Source organism: Blastocystis sp. subtype 4 (genome assembly GCF_000743755.1).
Source record: "Blastocystis sp. subtype 4 strain WR1 chromosome Unknown seqid_0059, whole genome shotgun sequence".
Taxonomy (NCBI): Eukaryota; class Bigyra; order Opalinata; family Blastocystidae; genus Blastocystis; species Blastocystis sp. subtype 4.
The window spans coordinates 1-17,385 of record NW_014569488.1 but is presented as its reverse complement, the minus strand read 5'-3'; the positions used below and the strand labels follow the sequence as shown (position 1 = coordinate 17,385).

Here is a 17,385-nt window from a genome sequence, read left to right as displayed (position 1 = left end):
CTACGATTGTTTAGGCATATTCTCCACTTTCAGCATGGCAGCTTTCTGTTGCAATTTGATAAACTACATGATCATAAGAATTGATTTATACCTACTTCATCTTCAATTTCTTTGTAATGTTCATTCTCCTTCTTTGCCTTTTCAGCCATCTCCTCTCTGTATGTAAATCAAATATAATGAACGTACGATTGCCTCTGAAGTAGTTTCAGACGATTATCGACATTACTCATTGCTTCCGATATATCAACACGAATTAGTACTGGACCAACCAACTTATACACTTTCTGTCCCTCTTTCATACTCTCCAGTTCCTATTTCCTGAAAGAGGCAACGAACACTCCTACTTTTTTTACAGTTGTATTTTCGCTAATTGTGACATTGAGTTGTTGAATACTAGACTCCAAAGTAGTCATAGCTATCTCTCAGACGAATACCTTTTCTCTACCTTCTTGACTCTTTTGGAACTTTTCATTCAGTTCTGCAGCTTCTTTCTGAATCTCTTCAACAGTTGCCATGTCTTTAACAACAATTACTGTTATTGTGAACAAACAACTACTTATTCTGTTATATCCGACATATCAGGAGTAACAAAGAGAGCCCGATAGAGCGGACTGTCTTGTTCAATTCCCTGAATCCAATCACGAATTCGGACGATTCCTTCATCATATCCCAGTTGCTCTGTGTCATCATACTTGCCAAAAGCAGCAGAGCCCACATCGTTAATACTCGGACGAATCACCAAATCACTGTCTTCAAATACCGTAGATTCAGCACGCATAATACTAGGTCTCATATCTACTCTCCAAACATACCTGCTAGCACACATCACACGCATGTTAGCCGTGTTCTGTGTCACTACCTCTTCAGATCCCTTGAATGGATTTAGCAGCTTCAATAAGAGACTGAATCCACTCACAGAATCACCCAACTTCTGTGTTAAAGGAGCATCCAGCTTCTGTACAGACGATGTTATCAAAACTCCCGGGTTAAACAACTGTTTCATTGCCTTTGTAGGTACATTGTTCACATATCCACCATCTACTAACAAGTGGTCTGAAACTCCTCTATCAGTAATGGGAGGAATAAGCCCAATGACAGACATACTTGCTCGAACATAACGCCACAGACAACCAGTCTTCAAGATGAATTCCTAGATATTAAATTCATTAAGGAATCAAACTGAAATGTCAGTAATATCCGTAGATACAGTGAAGAAGGGAAGGAAGGTATTTTCCACCAGTTTGTTGGCATACGCATCCATTGTCACTTCATTCATAAATGTGCCTGAGGTCTAATTCTAAGTGAGATTGTTAAATTCTACGAGAGAGAGAAGAGGAAGAGTCATATCAATTAGATAGAAGGCAGGAGTACTACTGAGACGAGCAGTTCGACGAGTAACTTCCTTTACTAACGCGTAATCCCCGCGGAACATGGCAACAGCAGCTCCAACAAGTGAACCAGCACTAGTACCTCCACACATATCAATTGGTAATCCTAACTCTTGCATAGCACGTACGACTCCAACATGTCCCCAGCCACGAGCAGCACCACCAGAGAATACCATTCCCACACTAGTATGTGTAAGCCATCGAGCCAATCGACGGATATCAGAAGAAGAATGAAGAAGATCAACAGACTGAGATATGGGAGTAGGATTGATCAGGATATGATGAAAATGGGAAGGATCAAGACGCATTAACTGAAGTCGAATTCGATACAAAGGTAATTCATTAGGGTAGAAATAACGAGATGAATCACTCAAAGCAAAATCAATCCCATCGTGATCCTTATCAAATGAATTGAGTTTTTTCTGCCATTCGTTTTGTTTCAGATCATTTGTATGATTAGGATTAAATTGATTATTGTGATAGATAAACACTACTTCACGCAATATGTTCCTTGTGATATGACTGTATAATTCAATACTCTTTTGAAGCTCAGTACGAATAGTCTCCTCATCATTATTTATTGCTGCTATAAAAAGAATAAGATCAGATTCTGGAATAATTGTGGAATTCCATGAATCCATTTGTTTAAGAGGAGAATCTGGATTTGTACCTGCAAAGAGAGTAATTTCATAAGCATCAGAGAATTCATTTACATAGTAATCATTCTATAGGGTTAGAATTGATAAATAGGAGATCATGAGTTAATTAGTCATGATCAGTCATGATGCATTCAATCAGTCATGATCAATCACACCTTCATCACCATCAATCACACTCTCCATTGTAACCATTCACAATCAATCACACTCTCATCACAATCACTCTCACTTACATCAGCTAACTGATGTTGAACTTGTACTAAATTGGTAGGTTGGATACAATGTAATGCTCGATGTAAACAAGTGATGAAATAATCATAGTCATTCACTGGATTCAATGGAATAACACTTATCCTTGAATACTTCAAATTATTCTCTTTCTATGTATCATTCTCATAACATCAATCTCACATTCCCTTGAGTCGTCGACTCTGTTAAATATCTCACAACCAATGGATCATTTCGAATCAATTCTAGAAGGAAGGGCTTTGAAAACTTAAGAAGCGAAGATCGTCGTACAGCGTATAACGAGAATTCCATCGGCATATTGTTAATCAGATTCGTAAAACCAAACGTACTACCACGATGATGATCCTAATTCATAACACAAACATAACATTAGCACCAGAACAACAGGATCTCGCTCTGGTTTTGATTCATTCTGATCTGTCCACATTTGGTTCCGCCAATCAGGTTTCATGTTCTTATTCTCTCTGTATTTAAACATGGAGTCATTCTCAGGATAACGATCCACAGAACGTAAACGACCATTCAATAAATACGTTCTATCTCTCAGTCACAACAGAAACACCTACACATTTGAAGGCATCACTCTCTCCTCATACACTTGATTGCCATCTTCAACCCATTCATATCTCAACCCATAATAATAAACCCCATAGATCGAGAAGAACTGATAAGCCAACGCATCTAACAGAATGTTATCAAGAACAAGATTCTTCGTATGAGTGTTGTGACTGACTTGTAATTCAAGAATTATGGTATCATCTTTATTACTCTAACTGTTATAATTATTTTGAACCAAATACAGTGATTTCATTTTGATCAATTCCCATCAGATAAGGAATGACATTCATTAAGGTCATTTCTTGTTTCTATCATTCAATACATTTACACACAATTACAAACACATTATCATCATCTCCTCGCAATTCCGCTTCACCGCGACCAAGGAATATACTATGATTAATAATCAAGGAACGACTGTACAGTTCATCACGGCGGAATTTGAACTGTTCATCCTTCTTCAACACATGAATCTTCCAATCCATTTCTTTTTCGTCCTATTTCTCATTCTAACCCCATTTGCCAACTTCTTTTCCGTTGAAATCAAGTTGTTGGAGGAGAATGGGTTCCATCATCGTATTCAGTTTCTCTTCTAATCTTCATACGTAACCATCATCCAATACCATCTACAACATCGATTTGTTTCAATATCTCCGTAATTCGAGTATGAGTCAACAATCGTGTATCTCCATCCAATGATACCTCCTCCAAGACACCGCTCATCTCAGTTATTGATGTCTTTGAATGCATGAACGGATGGAAAGGAGACTGCATGGTTCGATACAATGTCACACACAAAGAGCGCAAATAATCAATAAACCCTTCGGGTATATCGTCTGTACCCGTTCTCTGCTCATCAAACTACTCAATCTAATGATACGCGGAAGAGGTATTGAATCACTTCACAATCCTTAACACACTCCAATCTCACCTTCTCATGAAGAACACGTCCTAAGAGAGCACATGCTGGTTGAAGAAGATGATTCAGATTGCTCTCCTCATTGGAATGAAATTCTCGCAATACAATACCCGTTGAAGTAATCATTCGCACTTCACCTGATACCAAATAATACCTAGAAATAAGGAATTCCAATTGTTTATACATGCAGGGATATGAATCAGCATTGTTGAATTTGTAAAGATCTGTATTCGCTGGAACAGTAAATCGAGTACAGTGAAGCTGACGATCACAAATCATCTCACAATGCTTTTTCCTATCTCTCAAGTCCTTTCAGTTCATGTACCCAACACCCAACTCTGACAGCATTTTAATAAGTTTGCTTTTGTGCGTCGTCTGTAAATTTGGAGTCGAATATAGTTTGCCACGATCATTAGGAATTAGGGTGGACACATTAAAAGCCTTGTAAGGATTACAGTGCATCAAGTGAATCCTCTCAGTCTCTTCATTACGAATCTACATATCAGCCACATCAACAGATCGAACCTTCTTCGTTAGCTCCCGTTTCTCATAAAGTAGAACTAAAAACCGCCAGAACTTTGGTGGATACAAAATGGTAATGATAAAGTCCACAATTCTCAAAGTGGCATTGTTCAGCAATGAAGCATCTTTTCTATCATTCAACCAAATCCAGATCTACTTACGACTTTTCGAACTTCAACTTCTGGCTCTCACGATACAGTCCTACTATCAACACGATAACAATAATGAAAAAGACACCACGTAATACCCTTTAGAATTATAGTTGATCAAATCCCGTACTGATTGAAAGAAACGTCGAAAACTTGATGTGCCACGAGCCATGGCACAACAATCTCTTGAAAGGCAAGATACAGTGAAGATGCAGTTACTGCAACCATTATTGAAAGTTGAACGTTGATCGTAAGCCAGAAATCGGTCCAATTTTTGTATCTCAACAAACATCAACAAAAGTGGAAAACATATCACATCAATCGTGACATCTTGACATTGAAAAGGTGTTCGGAAATGGTACGACTCCGTTTCTCTCGATATGGTGTTTCAGGAATAATCACTCGTCTCTATATCTTATTCCCTTTCCCATTCATCACCTCAATTTCTGTTGTCCCATCTGTTGGTAATAATGCTGGCGGTTGAAAGATCAACTGTGTGAAATCCAAGCACACTTGTCGTGAGCTGAGAGGAACAGACTCACTACTATCAGCACAAATCTCCCGTGGCAACATATCGAGTTCCTGGAGATGTCGTGTAGGCAAGACAGGGGTCGAGACCGAAGACCCATTGCTAGAGAGTACTACGGTCGAAGTACCTGAGGGAGTAACTGACATATCCAATGATGGACTCTCCTCGATGAAGTCCTCATCATCACTCACTACTACGGCACGACGACGACGCAGAGACCGTCGCTCCAGTAAGAGTCTCGTTTCGTGTTCGGCACGATCGGCCTCGAGGGCAGTAAGCTGACGCTGACGGCGAGATCGTAACCGAGGAAGAGCCTCATAGGAGTCCGAAGTACTGGTGAAACTTGGATAATAAGTTGTGGTAGACTGGGTGAGTTGTGTCTCATACTCGATTGGAGCATCATCGTCCACCAGAAAGCCATCTTCGATGTACTCATTCACATTCGGACGGTCGTCATATCTACGACTCATGCGAAAAACACAACCGAACATGAAATTCTCAACAATTACATCATTCTCTTGTTTATGATCTTGAATAGGAACAGACACCAGTCGTCCGGTAGCCTTCTTCGAGTCATAGCCATCCTACCTCAACTCACATTCATAACTTGAATTTCATGAAAGGTTCGTTTGCATAAAGGACACTCATTTGTTACTTTGGACCATTCCAAAATACACACATAGCAGAATTCATGAGGGCAACAAGGAATCATACCTCTTGACCGAATCTCCTGTAAGCAGATTGCTACCCAATGAACGAATAAAAGAAGGATCTTACGACATTCTTTTACTTCCGATTTCGAAGAAGAACAAGGAAGAGAAGGAGATCGGGTTCCAGTAGTCGGATCACCTCGATTCATACCTAAGAGGATTCCTTATGACAATGCTTTGGAAGCCTATGAGTTTCTCGATAAAAGAACAAGGAAGGAACGAGAATTTGAGCGAAACAGTTTGAATGTTTTCCCTCCCACTTTTCTCACCTATCTTGAAATTGATCTCTTATCATCATTTCATAGCAAGTGGAACACCAAAACGATGTAAAGCTCGACGCGCCAATGAAAAGTGATTATTAATCCTTTAGAATTTGATATTTTCAACGACTTGATGCAATAGCCATTCTATAGACCATCATTGTTGAGTCAAAGATTGCAGTATTCAAAGACTCTTTGTAGGGATAATCGTATCTGCAGTAATTCAAGTAGAGAGAGAATGAGTGGAAGCAATACGGATTTGAATATGTCTCTGGATGAGATTATTGCCAAGAGAAGAGCCGAAGGTCTCCGGAATGGATCTAGAAGAGAAAAAACACGTAATCGAATGCCTTTCCGTAGGATATTCTCAGACTAGTGAACCATTAGGAAAACCAGGTGCATCCTATTATAATGGTCGACAGAATCGTAGTAGAGGAGACAATCGACGAGGAGGTGTATTTATTTTGTGAGTTCGCTTGAGAGGTAGAGATTCACTGGGAGAGACCATTATCAGCGTCGCAACGATCGAAATATGGAAGACAACTGGCGTCATGATAGATTTGATGACAGAGATGCGGTGCCGGCACGTACTGTACCTGTTCAATCGAGTAGTTCTGCAATCTCGTCCTCCTCATTGTTCTATAGATACGACGTCAGGACCGGTCACGTTCGAAGTTGGTAGGTCTCGAGAGAACAGATCATGACTAGGAACTCAGGTATTTGTTGGTGGTCTGGATCCTTCCATTGACAAGGAGACACTTGAGAAACTCTTTGGAATTGTTCCAGGATTCCAGAGTATTGAGATGGATATGGATGCTTCGAATCGATTCCGAGTATCGTAAAGAGATAGAAGTGAATTATAGGGTACAGCCTTAGCTGTATATCAAAATCGTGAATCGGGTGAACAGGCGATTGCCAAGTTTGATGGACAAAGTGTAGAGTATAATGGTTCCACAATGACGATGCGTCTTCGTATGTTAGGAAGTAGGGTCAATCAAAAGACCGCTGCTCCAAGTACGGGCTTTTTCCATTCAGCAATGGACAATCCAGAGTATTTATGTGTTGAAGAGTTTGATGTAGTGATCCTCGATTTGGTTACAGTTGTTTGTTTAAACACTCATTGTCACTAATTCCTATCAATTCATCTGCTTCAGACGTTCCTCACGAGCCTTCATCATATCACTAGGAAGATCTCGAGTGAAAGGAAGGAAGGTGATACCATTCATATAGGGAAGCAACTTCTCAGGAATCTGAATACCATCCTCTGTCTGATAGTTCTCCAGAATACAACAAAGAGTACGAGTGAGAGCACAGAGTGTTGAGTTGAGCATATGAACATATCTCTTGTCCTCATTGGCCTTCTTGGTTGAGCCACATCGAATCTCCATTGCACGCGATTGATAATCAGTACAATTACTACATGATACCAACTCACGATAAGCATTGTAGCCAGGGAACCATCCTTCCAGATCATACTTCTTAGCAGCAGCATTATTCAGAGCACCTGAAACGATATTCACCACACGATAAGGCAAATTCAGAGATTCATAGAACTCACGACTGTTCTTGATCATGTACTCATGCATCTCCCAACTGTCTTCCGGCTTACAGATTACAAACTGCTCCACTTTGTCAAACTGATGAACACGGAAGATGCCCCATGTATCCTTCCCATGAGCACCTGCCTCCTTACGGAAATTCGTTGAGAATCCTGTGTATTTCAGAGGCAACTCCTTCTCATCCAACCACTCACCCATGTGATAACCACAGATTGGTTGTTCTGAAGTCGCAATCAGATACTTCTCATCACCTTCTTCTCCTTCCACATGATACAACTCTTCATCGAAGTCTTCCAACTGAGCCACACCTGCCATAACATCTCGATTCATGAAATAGGGAGTTTGCAGCATAGTGAATCCTCTCTGACTGTTCCAATGCATGGCATACATAATGATAGCTTGATTCAGAAGAACAGCAGCTCCTTTCAGGAAATAGCCACGATGACCAGCAACACGAACACCACGCTCAGGCTCATAACCATCAATCTTCCACAATAGCTCATGATGACAATACATATCACGAGTCATCTCACGAGGAACACCCCATCTAGTGACTTCGACATTCTCACTCTAGAATGAAGTATTTATTGAGTTCATACCTCGTCCTTAGCTATAGGAGTGGTTTCCGAAATGATGTTACCTATTCGATTGAGGGATTGATCTCTCTCGATTCTTGCTTTTTCTATGAGTGTCTGTGTATTTGTAATCTCCTCTTTTAATCGAGATATCTCTTTCAATTCCTCTGATGTACCTAATCCTTGTTTTCGTTTCTTTCCAATCTAGAGAATCAAAAAGTACTAGAGGAACCACTTCTTTGGATACTATGTGTTTCTCCTTATTGTAGTTATCGAGAGTACCAACCAACTTTCTCCACTTCTTTGATTTACTTTAGAACATTAAATAGTACATCATCGAGAGCGATTACCCTATCCACTAGACCAACATCAGCAAAACGCTTTGCTTGCGATAATCGAACAAGTTCAGGAACACCTCCCTTGAATGCTCTGAGTAGATTAATATCAATTGGCATTCTATCCTGTTTTAGAAAGGGAGATACATTTCTTTTCTAGGTATGATGAATACTTAAAGCAAGTCCCATATAGTCTAATTGGTTAGGATAGCAGGCTCTCACCCTGCCGATCCGGGTTCGATTCCCGGTGTGGGAATTCTTTTCTCAATGAACGTTGAAGACAACTGCCCAAGGGTTATATTATTCTATTGGTTTCATTATTAGGGTCGTGAAATTGCGGAGAATATTATAAAGGCTGCTAAGCAGGAGCATCTCTCGGCTGATGAGTTGCATTCAAAAGATGCTCCTTATGTATTACTCATAGATATATATGAACTTTAGTATTGGGAACCTGAATTTCCTGATGATGAAGTCGATAAGTTGAGTGTCTTCACTGTCGTTGGACACAACTTGCATTATATAGTCATGAGTACTTTTAATGGTTAGTGTTTGGTTTGTTCGCTAATTGTAGCCTTTGCTAACATTGGTTATGGAATCCTTGATTTCTTTGGATGGTCTGGATCGGATTATGATTGGATTCAACACGGATTGAATCGAGAAGAGAGATTGGAATCGATTATTCGGGAAGAGGAGGAGGAAGAAAATAGAGTGGGATAGTTGTGATTAGATTGATTGGGATAGTTACGTGAGGAACGTCAACAGGTCAAGACAAGTCGTCAAAGAAATGCTGCAGAGATGGGTGAAATTCGCCACTGAATATTTTAGTGGCATTTGTAGAGTGATTTGTACATTATGTGGTAATTGGAGTCATGTTTGTTGGTAACATTTTCCATAATTCATTTCCTATTCATTATTGATTGTATCATTAGGACAGTTTTTACTCCTCCGATGCCGCAAGTCAGCAAAGAAGATATCTTGAACTGTATTAATGAAGTTATTGATATTCTCGGAGATATCTCGTTCTTTTAATCCTTTTTGAGTCATTTCTAGAAGTGTTACTCCAAATGAACTCGTTCGCTTCGTTGAAAAGAAAATGAACTATAACAAGCACGATTTGGATAGTTATTCGGAGTTGATGGAGGAGATGCTGAATGTGGGTTTGTTATCTTTTGTTCACACTTAGAGTGCTGCTGTATCACGGGCTGAAGAGGATGCTAAGGAAAATGTGAATAATGGAACTGCTGTGCCTGTGGAGGTTGCTACAGTCAATTCGTCTGGAGATTCAGCAAGTTCCAACGATGGCAATAACGAAGGAGTCGACTTAGATCCTGAACCTGCTTCTCCTCTTGATGCTTATGGGTGTTTCTATCGAGATACTCTGGATATGTATATGAAAAAGTATCCAGGTTGTTATTTATATCAATTATGACTGATAGATATGCCTTTCTTGGATGTTCTTAACCAACAATCATCTGATTGGAATTCCATGTCGGCAGAAGAGAAAGAAGTGAGTAAGATGGTCTTTGGATAATTGATAGAAATGGGAATTAGTATCAAAGAAAGAGAAGAAACAGTTTCTTATTGATTTCCAAGCATGGCAAGAACGAAAGTGATCCTACGCATTTGAAGTAATATGTAGTCCATATCGTTACCCAGAGAATCGTTTATTACTTTTTCAGTCCATCGTACGAAGTAGTGTTGATAATGGGTGTTGATAATAGCGGATGGAGATCCTGATTTTCGGCGAAGCGCTTTCATTTTCTATGCTGTTGATCACTGGCTGGAACGAGTTGTGGAGAATCCAGGTTGTACTCGTTATGAAGTAATGAAGGAGTTGCGAAAGGAATGGAATCAGTTAAGTGATAAAAAGAAAAAACCATATAAGAAGCGTGAAAAGGAAGATAACAAACGTTATGTGAAGGAAATGAAAGCAGCTCACCCTGAGTAAGAATATGGTTATGTGATGAATCTCTAGAATGACAGAAGAAGATATTTTGAAGTTTAACTATCAATTAAAGGAGACTTCATGTAAGAATGACTTGATTTTGTGATAGATAGTGAATGGAAAGAAGCTTCGACGACCTGGATGTTTCTCATACATGTTAGCTCACTATCATAAGCAACATAAACTGACACCTAGTATTAGACTACCATTGCATGCCATATAGATGTGTCTCAAGAGGATATCAATAAGAAACTCTATGATGATTGGCTGTCTCTCTCAGAAGAAGAGAAAACAGAATACGAGAAGATTAGTGATAAGAAGGATAGTTTTAACAAGGAGGCTGTTCTTGCTGGTGTGCGTTCTGTAGCAGGATGTCGTCATGCAAGCAAGTTTTATGTTCAGTTAATGATATCTGAAGTGAAATTGTTAGATGAATGTGAGTGTAAGGATTGGATGTTAGGAGTAGCTGTAAACCGAAATGATCGATATGCTATGCTTCTTTATAAGTGGGGAACTCTTACTGAAGCTCAACGTGAACCATTCTATGCTATGCAACGAGAGGATGAAAAGCGATTTGATCGTGAAATGCGACAAGTGAATCCATCGTATTCTATTGATAGGCCTCTGAAATAGGATCACAGATCAAGAATTAGTAGTCTTGCGTACCAGTAAAAAGAAGAAGAATACGGGAAGTACAAGAATAGAACCATTGTAATGAATAGTTACGAAGGTCACTCATACTGCACGGAGTTACTATGTTGATGCAATGAAAGAAGAAACAGCAAAAGCATTTCCTTGTTGGATTGAATGATATGGTTCATAATAGTGTTGTCTCCTCAAGGTGTTATTGAAGTCATTCGTCGAAAATGGGCAAAAATGACTCCTAAAGAGAAGGCTCCATATGAAGCAATGGAAGCAGCCTTTCAGAAATCTCAAATGACAGAGATGAAGCAAGTGTTTCCTGAGTATTGCTATTACGCTGATATAATTGTAGTATGGAAGGAAAGGAGAGAAAGAAGCGATCAGTCAACACAACAAATTCTTCAATCAAACCTCCTCGTGAGAAAAGAAGTATGATTACCTTGTGTATCATAATTTAGTACGTGAAGTGATTGCAACGAAACGACCTCCTTCGTTTTTCTATCTCCGTTCCAATTATGAATCCTATCAGACAGCTCATCCAGACATTTCTCAGGCAGAGGTGTATTTGATTCTATATCAACAATGGTGTGAATTATCAGAAGAAGAACGAGCTCCTTATGAACGTTTGTCTAATGAAGAAGATGCATTTATTAAGGCGATTCATGGTGATAAGGAGCAGCCAATAGAAGAAGACCAACCGACTGTTAAGATTGTTCAAAAACGGAAACCCAGTGGGATATATATGACCATGAATTTGCCTTTGGTTCGGAAGGAGTTCCCAAGTATTTCTTTTGGTTGAATGTAAGGTAGATATGAAGTCAAAACAGTTACGAGAACTTCTTGCTGAGCGTTATAGGAATCTGAATGATGAAGAGAAGAAGAAATACAAGGATTTGGCTCATGAGGATGCCAAACGATATGAGAGAGAAATGAAAGAAGCTGGAATTACGAAAAGTGATTGAGAAGGATGAGAATAATATGTAGAGAGTCTAGGAGTGACTCTTCGTCGATCTCCCTTCAAATTCTATTCGATGTGTGTCACTGGAACCCTTCGAAAAGTGCATCCAGGTAGGAAGAAAGGGATTGAATGAACAATAGAGTATGATCGAGGATCCTTTGAACGAGCTTTACGAGAGCAGTGGAATGCATTAACAGACCAAGAGAAGTATCCTTATATTCAAATGGCTCAAAGTGATTCGGAACGGTATCGATCCGAATTAGCTCAAAAATGCAATGATACTTCAAAGCATGTCAAGAAGACATATTCTCAGGAGTTATTGAACCGTACTGCTAAAGAGTTCTATTGATCTCTAGAGACAAAAGGAATAGTTGTGGCTCCTCGTCTTCCATATATGTACTACATCCTGATGAATACTCCTGCATACAAAGTGACACATCGTAAGGTTACTCGTGATCAGATTCGGAAGGATTTGTCAGAGGAATGGAAATGTCTTGAGAATGAGGAGAAGAGTCGGTACATACGAATGGGAGAAGAGGATCAACTTCGGTATGAAAAGGAGATGGATGCTGCTGAACGAGGGTAGAAGATAGTTGTGTTATTGACGAACAGGGAATTAGATCGATTAATCAAGAAGAAGAAATTGCGAGAAGATCTGAGTTGTATGGATGATGGATACTATTTTTTTGAACGAGAAGTTCTAGGGAGATCCATTGTAGATAAAAGTGGTTATTTTTGGGAGGTATAAGTCTAGAGAAGGAAAAGAAACTATTCACTACAACTCGACAGAAATGGGAAGCAGCAAGAGAGGACAAGCGATTACGATTATCTCTTGTTGGACTCTATAAACAAGAGGAATGTAATAACAAAGTTGAAACATGGTTTGAGGGGGGAGATTCTCTAGATAATGCAGAATCCATTCTGACTCATGTGAGTGATGATTGCATGCTCTTTTCATCGTTTGTTCATCGTGAACTGAAGCAACATTCGGAGACATATAAATCCCTGTCATTTATTGCTAAGTATAGTTTACTACGGGAAAAATGGAAGGGTATGGATAGTACTGAGAGAAAGAACTACCATCCCATTCAAATAAAGACGTAATGATTGTTTGTTATAAGTGTATAATGAACTTCTTTATATTGTTTTCGTATTTCCACTCCCTAAGTCAACTTACATAAAGAAAACTGAAATCATAATTCGTTAGAAATTGCTTGATAATCAACACTGTGATGACTATTCAATCATTTTTACATCAAGATGAATAGTATAATAGGATGTTTTGCTTGTTGAATAGATGACCTGAAGAATCTTCAGTTGTTGAAAGAAGTTGAAGACAAGTTGGCTCCAGGTGAAGTGAAGAACGAATATATACAGTTCATTGAATCTCTTGGTATATCAAATACCAAATGTTCATAGTTAGAACAAAGATATAGTGAAGCATCACTCCTTCGCCCATCAACAAAACCAGAATTGCCACCATCACGCTCTCTTCAACGTCCTGAACCTAATGGATTTGATGCAGATCGATTACCTGGATATGGTAGTAACGGTGGGAGGTATTTCTTTGATATTTATTTAACTTCTAGCTTTCTAGGTCCTGATTCATTTAAACGCCGAGAGCCTTTAGGAGAGAATGGCGAACCTGTCAGTGGAACCTTCATTCCTGCAGGTGCTAGATTTGATCCCTATTATCCGAGTATCTGATTTGTGTACTTTACTAACATCGTAGTTCACTCCAAGCCGCGAATTCCTTCAGGATATCCTCAGCCATCCGGTTTGAGACGTCCAAACCCACCACCATTCTCTGGACCTGATCCAGATCATCTGCGAGTTCCAGATTATCATGATTTGTATTAATTTCTTTTGTTCACTAAGTTTCTTTGTTATTTCTATTGATTCCATTTCTCTGCTCATGTCTGGAAGGGCAGGAATTCCACTTGTCTTTGTTGTCCTTCTGGCAGCAATGGCGTGGATAGTGTTTGTATTGGTTCACTTGCTAACACACAGTTTCTTTCGTTGTAATTCAGAGGTGCTATCACATAATCCAACCGAAGTATGTATGTGTTCTGATATACTATCCAGGATTATTCTCTAGCACGAAAGAGACAAAATCCGAGTTTTGTCGAGTGGCTTAGCACCAAAAACATCCGTATGGCTCGTACATCATCTGGAGGAGATTCCTTGAATCTGAAAGATATTCATTTGAGACAACACCAGAGTGTAGCTTTTTCTTCTGAACTAGATGCAAGATATCATACCACTGGTAGTAACAAAGGGAACCTACGGGGACTTGATATTACTCTATGTTCTCAGGGACCGTAGAATTGTGATCTGGTTTGTAATTGTAGAGTATCTCAACTTGAGTACATTCCTCGTCTTCTGGAACAATGGACAGGGTATATTGTTTGTCGTTCTTTGGATGTATAGACCTATATCAATTGCCCTCTATATGTCTCCTAGTGAGTACATTCACTATAGAGATAAGTATCCGTTGTTTTATCGGTTGAAACGTCTTTACCTCCACTCATACATTTCTGCTGCTAACTCATTACCGGTGAATCATTTGCGGAACATAGCAATAGCGAATGCTACAACTAGTCATGTATGGGTAATGGATATGGATATGGTTCCATCAGACAAGCTCTATGAGAGACTTTATGATCTCCCACTTTCGTATCTACGACGAACTGATTTGGCTATTGTTGTTCCTGTTTTTTCTGTTCATTACATGGAATGCAACTCTGTTCGAGAATGTGAGAAGAAGTCATAGTTGATTCTCCCATTCATCTCTAGATTACCTCAGGACATTCCCCATTCAAAGAAAGAATTATGGAGCTGTATTCTAAGGAAGCAGTGTATTTCATTAAATGGAGATGATTCTGAACACAATTATCTTCCACGTCGCTGGTTCCATGGACTTCGGGGCCATCCTCTAGATCAGATCCGTTGTCGACATGAAGGCATTTTTAGCCCGTCTTCCTTTGTTGAGTCAGTGATAGGTAGATTCGTCGTTGTAAGGAAATCTCAGTTTCTCCCGCCATTTGATGAGCGGTTTTTCAATAGTCCACTGAGTCGAGCTCAATGGATTGAACATCTGCAGTATCGCGGGTATTCGTTTAGTATCTTGATGGATGGTTTTGCGGTGACCTTCCCTCCCTCATCGTAGTTTTGTATTGCTTTCTTCATTCTAGGTCTCTTCAGACTCATGGTTACAATGAGTTGCAAGAGAGTGAAGAAGCAGCATTAAACCGACATCTATACGAAACGTTTTTGAAGGAGTTAAAAATGCTTGAAACAAATTTGGGTGTTGTTTATCGTTGTAAGTAACTAGTTTGTAACATGTTTCTTTTTCCGAACTCATTTCGCATATGCAAAAAAGTGTATCATTCCCATCCTTTACAGAATACTCAAACAATACAACATGTTTTCTAGTCTTTCCGGCCTTACAGAAAAGCTGACTTCATTTATTCGTGAACCTGTGACTCCGTTAGGAAATGCTGTTCATGATGCTATTTATGCGAATTCCTACAACAATGGAAACTATCAAAGAGTATTTGTCTTTATTGAAGGGGATGTAATAGTATAGCTTACTGATATGGTCTTAAGTACAAATGATCCTGATGCTCTTGATGAAGTGTGGTTTGTTCTGGGAAGAGCTTTTGGAAGTAACAACAATAGCGAGATTCGCACTGCATTGAAGTATGGTGGCACTTGTTTGAGGTAATAGTTAGAATCTCTGATTACTTGATTAAGAACACTGGAGCCCGCTTTCATAATACCTGCACGCCCTTATTTATGCATAGACTAAAGGATATGATTATTGTTGGGTCTTCTAGATTGTTCTTTATTTATAGAGTAAAGCCAAAACGGGTGGTGCAGACAACATGCATCTGATGAATGACGCTCGTGCAATGGTTCGTGTCTGGGGTGAAGGTTTTCTTCCATATGCCTCTCAAGGACGTGGTAAAGTAATTGTGGAAGGGTACCAAGAGATGCAGCGTGATGGTAAGGTTGTTATTTGCTCATTATCTAAAGGTATTCGTTTCCCTCCTGCCCCCAATGAAGATGAGAACAAGTGGGTGCCCATGGTGACAGCTCCTACTCATTCTTCTTCTCGATCGACGACGAGTTACAATAGTAGGTCAGAGCCTTCGTCAGGACCAGCAAAACGCGTTCAGGATTTGGATCCTAAGGAGTTGTATCGGAATGTGAAGAAGCTTCTTGCAAAGCTAGAAGAGGAAGGTGTAGATTTCTTCGAGAATGCCAAGGCCAAGAGCATTGTAGAGGACAGCAAGGCAAGCCAGAAGGCATTGATGGTCATGATTGATCGTGAGACCACACGAGGTGATGACGAGAATGTATGGGATATGATATAGTTCTTAGCATAGTTGTTGAATCGTCTGTTGACACTGAATGATATGTGCCAGCAATTAAGCAAGATGTACGATAAGTATCAGAGGAAGTTGGCTGAAGAGAAGAAGAGAAATGATGGTTGGTCTGATGATGAACCTACTCCCAAGCAATCAGATGATTGGTCAGATGAAGAGAAACCTAAGCGTAAGCCTCGAAGAGAAGTAGCTGAAGAGCCTTCAGTTCAAGTACGTTCGACTCGTCGACGACCTGCCAAGGTTGCAGCAGAGGAGGAAGAGAAACCTCAGCCAACCAAAGCTGTTTCTGATGATTTGTTGGGTTTAGGTCTGTGGGATGAAGGTCCAGCTGCTCCCGCTTCTCCTCCTGCTCCTGCTCCTGCTCCTCGTTCTGCTCGTAAACCCACAACTGACGATTGGGAGGATGACGAAGTTCCTGCTCCCACTCGTAAGCCTGCTAGAAAGGTGAGGAATGTGGATGATCTCTTTGATGATGATGAGGAGGTTCCTGCTCCTCGCAAACCTATGAAGAAGGTTAGTACAGTGGATGATCTCTTTGATGACGATGATGAGGTTCCTGCCCCTACTCGTAAGCCTGTGAAGAAGGTGAGCAAGGTTGATGATCTCTTTGATGACGATGATGAACCTGCTCCCGCTCCTGCTCGCAAACCAAAGTCTCGTAAGCCTGCTGATGATGATTGGGGTGAATCTTGGGATGAACCTGCTCCTGCTCCAAGAGCAAGGGCTCCAAAGGCAGCCCCTGCCCCGGCCCCAGCACCTGAACCTGCTTTTGATCCTTTCAGTGGAATGGGATTCGATTTCACTGCTGCGAAGCCAGCTCCTGCCCCTGCTCCTAAGACTGAAACAAGGGATGTGTTTGATGATCTGTTCTCGATGTAGAGTAGTTATGGGATTGGATTGTGTGAATGTATTATTGGAATGTTTGTTTTGACACTTTGCGAAGAGAACGGTTTTCTGTTGATTCTGAGGGGATTGAAAGACTGATTCAATTCTCCACAATCTGTGGCTCTAGACACCTAATATGTCAAATAGCAAGA

General features: G+C 40.1%; 10 protein-coding genes across 10 annotated transcripts; 5 read left to right on the top strand and 5 right to left on the bottom strand.

The window, feature by feature from the left end:
* JH06_1750 (hypothetical protein) lies at nucleotides 1-515 on the bottom strand (the record flags this gene model as incomplete). The annotated part of the gene is made up of 5 exons (XM_014673080.1): nucleotides 1-63; nucleotides 96-156; nucleotides 187-311; nucleotides 345-415; nucleotides 446-515. The coding sequence occupies 5 exons, from the start codon at nucleotides 513-515 to the stop codon at nucleotides 1-3; spliced, it is 390 nt and encodes a 129-aa protein (XP_014528566.1).
* A 41-nt stretch (nucleotides 516-556) lies between these two features.
* Nucleotides 557-1,696, bottom strand: JH06_1749 (patatin-like phospholipase; the record flags this gene model as incomplete). Its single annotated transcript, XM_014673079.1, has 4 exons — nucleotides 557-782; nucleotides 813-1,150; nucleotides 1,181-1,291; nucleotides 1,322-1,696. The coding sequence occupies 4 exons, from the start codon at nucleotides 1,694-1,696 to the stop codon at nucleotides 557-559; spliced, it is 1,050 nt and encodes a 349-aa protein (XP_014528565.1).
* A 486-nt stretch (nucleotides 1,697-2,182) lies between these two features.
* Nucleotides 2,183-4,616, bottom strand: JH06_1748 (hypothetical protein; the record flags this gene model as incomplete). The annotated part of the gene is made up of 15 exons (XM_014673078.1): nucleotides 2,183-2,224; nucleotides 2,281-2,427; nucleotides 2,459-2,641; nucleotides 2,682-2,832; nucleotides 2,863-3,065; nucleotides 3,097-3,162; nucleotides 3,193-3,351; nucleotides 3,382-3,446; nucleotides 3,478-3,703; nucleotides 3,735-3,927; nucleotides 3,958-4,068; nucleotides 4,099-4,268; nucleotides 4,290-4,425; nucleotides 4,457-4,496; nucleotides 4,598-4,616. 15 exons carry the CDS (start codon nucleotides 4,614-4,616, stop codon nucleotides 2,183-2,185), a joined length of 1,911 nt encoding a protein of 636 aa, XP_014528564.1.
* Nucleotides 4,617-4,852: 236 nt separating this feature from the next.
* Nucleotides 4,853-5,832, bottom strand: JH06_1747 (hypothetical protein; the record flags this gene model as incomplete). The annotated part of the gene is made up of 2 exons (XM_014673077.1): nucleotides 4,853-5,557; nucleotides 5,581-5,832. 2 exons carry the CDS (start codon nucleotides 5,830-5,832, stop codon nucleotides 4,853-4,855), a joined length of 957 nt encoding a protein of 318 aa, XP_014528563.1.
* Nucleotides 5,833-6,181: 349 nt separating this feature from the next.
* Nucleotides 6,182-7,073, top strand: JH06_1746 (hypothetical protein; the record flags this gene model as incomplete). Its single annotated transcript, XM_014673076.1, has 6 exons — nucleotides 6,182-6,299; nucleotides 6,331-6,398; nucleotides 6,431-6,530; nucleotides 6,556-6,621; nucleotides 6,652-6,776; nucleotides 6,807-7,073. The coding sequence occupies 6 exons, from the start codon at nucleotides 6,182-6,184 to the stop codon at nucleotides 7,071-7,073; spliced, it is 744 nt and encodes a 247-aa protein (XP_014528562.1).
* A 6-nt stretch (nucleotides 7,074-7,079) lies between these two features.
* On the bottom strand, nucleotides 7,080-8,532 carry JH06_4305 (serine-tRNA ligase; the record flags this gene model as incomplete). Its single annotated transcript, XM_014673095.1, has 4 exons — nucleotides 7,080-8,072; nucleotides 8,102-8,281; nucleotides 8,310-8,378; nucleotides 8,410-8,532. The coding sequence occupies 4 exons, from the start codon at nucleotides 8,530-8,532 to the stop codon at nucleotides 7,080-7,082; spliced, it is 1,365 nt and encodes a 454-aa protein (XP_014528581.1).
* A 973-nt stretch (nucleotides 8,533-9,505) lies between these two features.
* JH06_4304 (hypothetical protein) lies at nucleotides 9,506-10,025 on the top strand (the record flags this gene model as incomplete). Its single annotated transcript, XM_014673094.1, has 4 exons — nucleotides 9,506-9,565; nucleotides 9,596-9,818; nucleotides 9,849-9,919; nucleotides 9,951-10,025. 4 exons carry the CDS (start codon nucleotides 9,506-9,508, stop codon nucleotides 10,023-10,025), a joined length of 429 nt encoding a protein of 142 aa, XP_014528580.1.
* A 212-nt stretch (nucleotides 10,026-10,237) lies between these two features.
* Nucleotides 10,238-12,306, top strand: JH06_4303 (hypothetical protein; the record flags this gene model as incomplete). Its single annotated transcript, XM_014673093.1, has 13 exons — nucleotides 10,238-10,356; nucleotides 10,388-10,440; nucleotides 10,471-10,551; nucleotides 10,581-10,753; nucleotides 10,805-10,962; nucleotides 10,991-11,049; nucleotides 11,080-11,154; nucleotides 11,184-11,322; nucleotides 11,352-11,428; nucleotides 11,458-11,781; nucleotides 11,810-11,953; nucleotides 11,984-12,067; nucleotides 12,098-12,306. The coding sequence occupies 13 exons, from the start codon at nucleotides 10,238-10,240 to the stop codon at nucleotides 12,304-12,306; spliced, it is 1,695 nt and encodes a 564-aa protein (XP_014528579.1).
* Nucleotides 12,307-12,351: 45 nt separating this feature from the next.
* On the top strand, nucleotides 12,352-13,061 carry JH06_4302 (hypothetical protein; the record flags this gene model as incomplete). The annotated part of the gene is made up of 3 exons (XM_014673092.1): nucleotides 12,352-12,539; nucleotides 12,570-12,682; nucleotides 12,712-13,061. 3 exons carry the CDS (start codon nucleotides 12,352-12,354, stop codon nucleotides 13,059-13,061), a joined length of 651 nt encoding a protein of 216 aa, XP_014528578.1.
* A 1,050-nt stretch (nucleotides 13,062-14,111) lies between these two features.
* On the top strand, nucleotides 14,112-17,227 carry JH06_4301 (hypothetical protein; the record flags this gene model as incomplete). Its single annotated transcript, XM_014673091.1, has 11 exons — nucleotides 14,112-14,278; nucleotides 14,309-14,356; nucleotides 14,388-14,723; nucleotides 14,754-14,933; nucleotides 14,964-15,122; nucleotides 15,152-15,283; nucleotides 15,393-15,510; nucleotides 15,547-15,659; nucleotides 15,692-15,782; nucleotides 15,815-16,318; nucleotides 16,349-17,227. 11 exons carry the CDS (start codon nucleotides 14,112-14,114, stop codon nucleotides 17,225-17,227), a joined length of 2,727 nt encoding a protein of 908 aa, XP_014528577.1.
* Nucleotides 17,228-17,385: the final 158 nt, after the last annotated feature.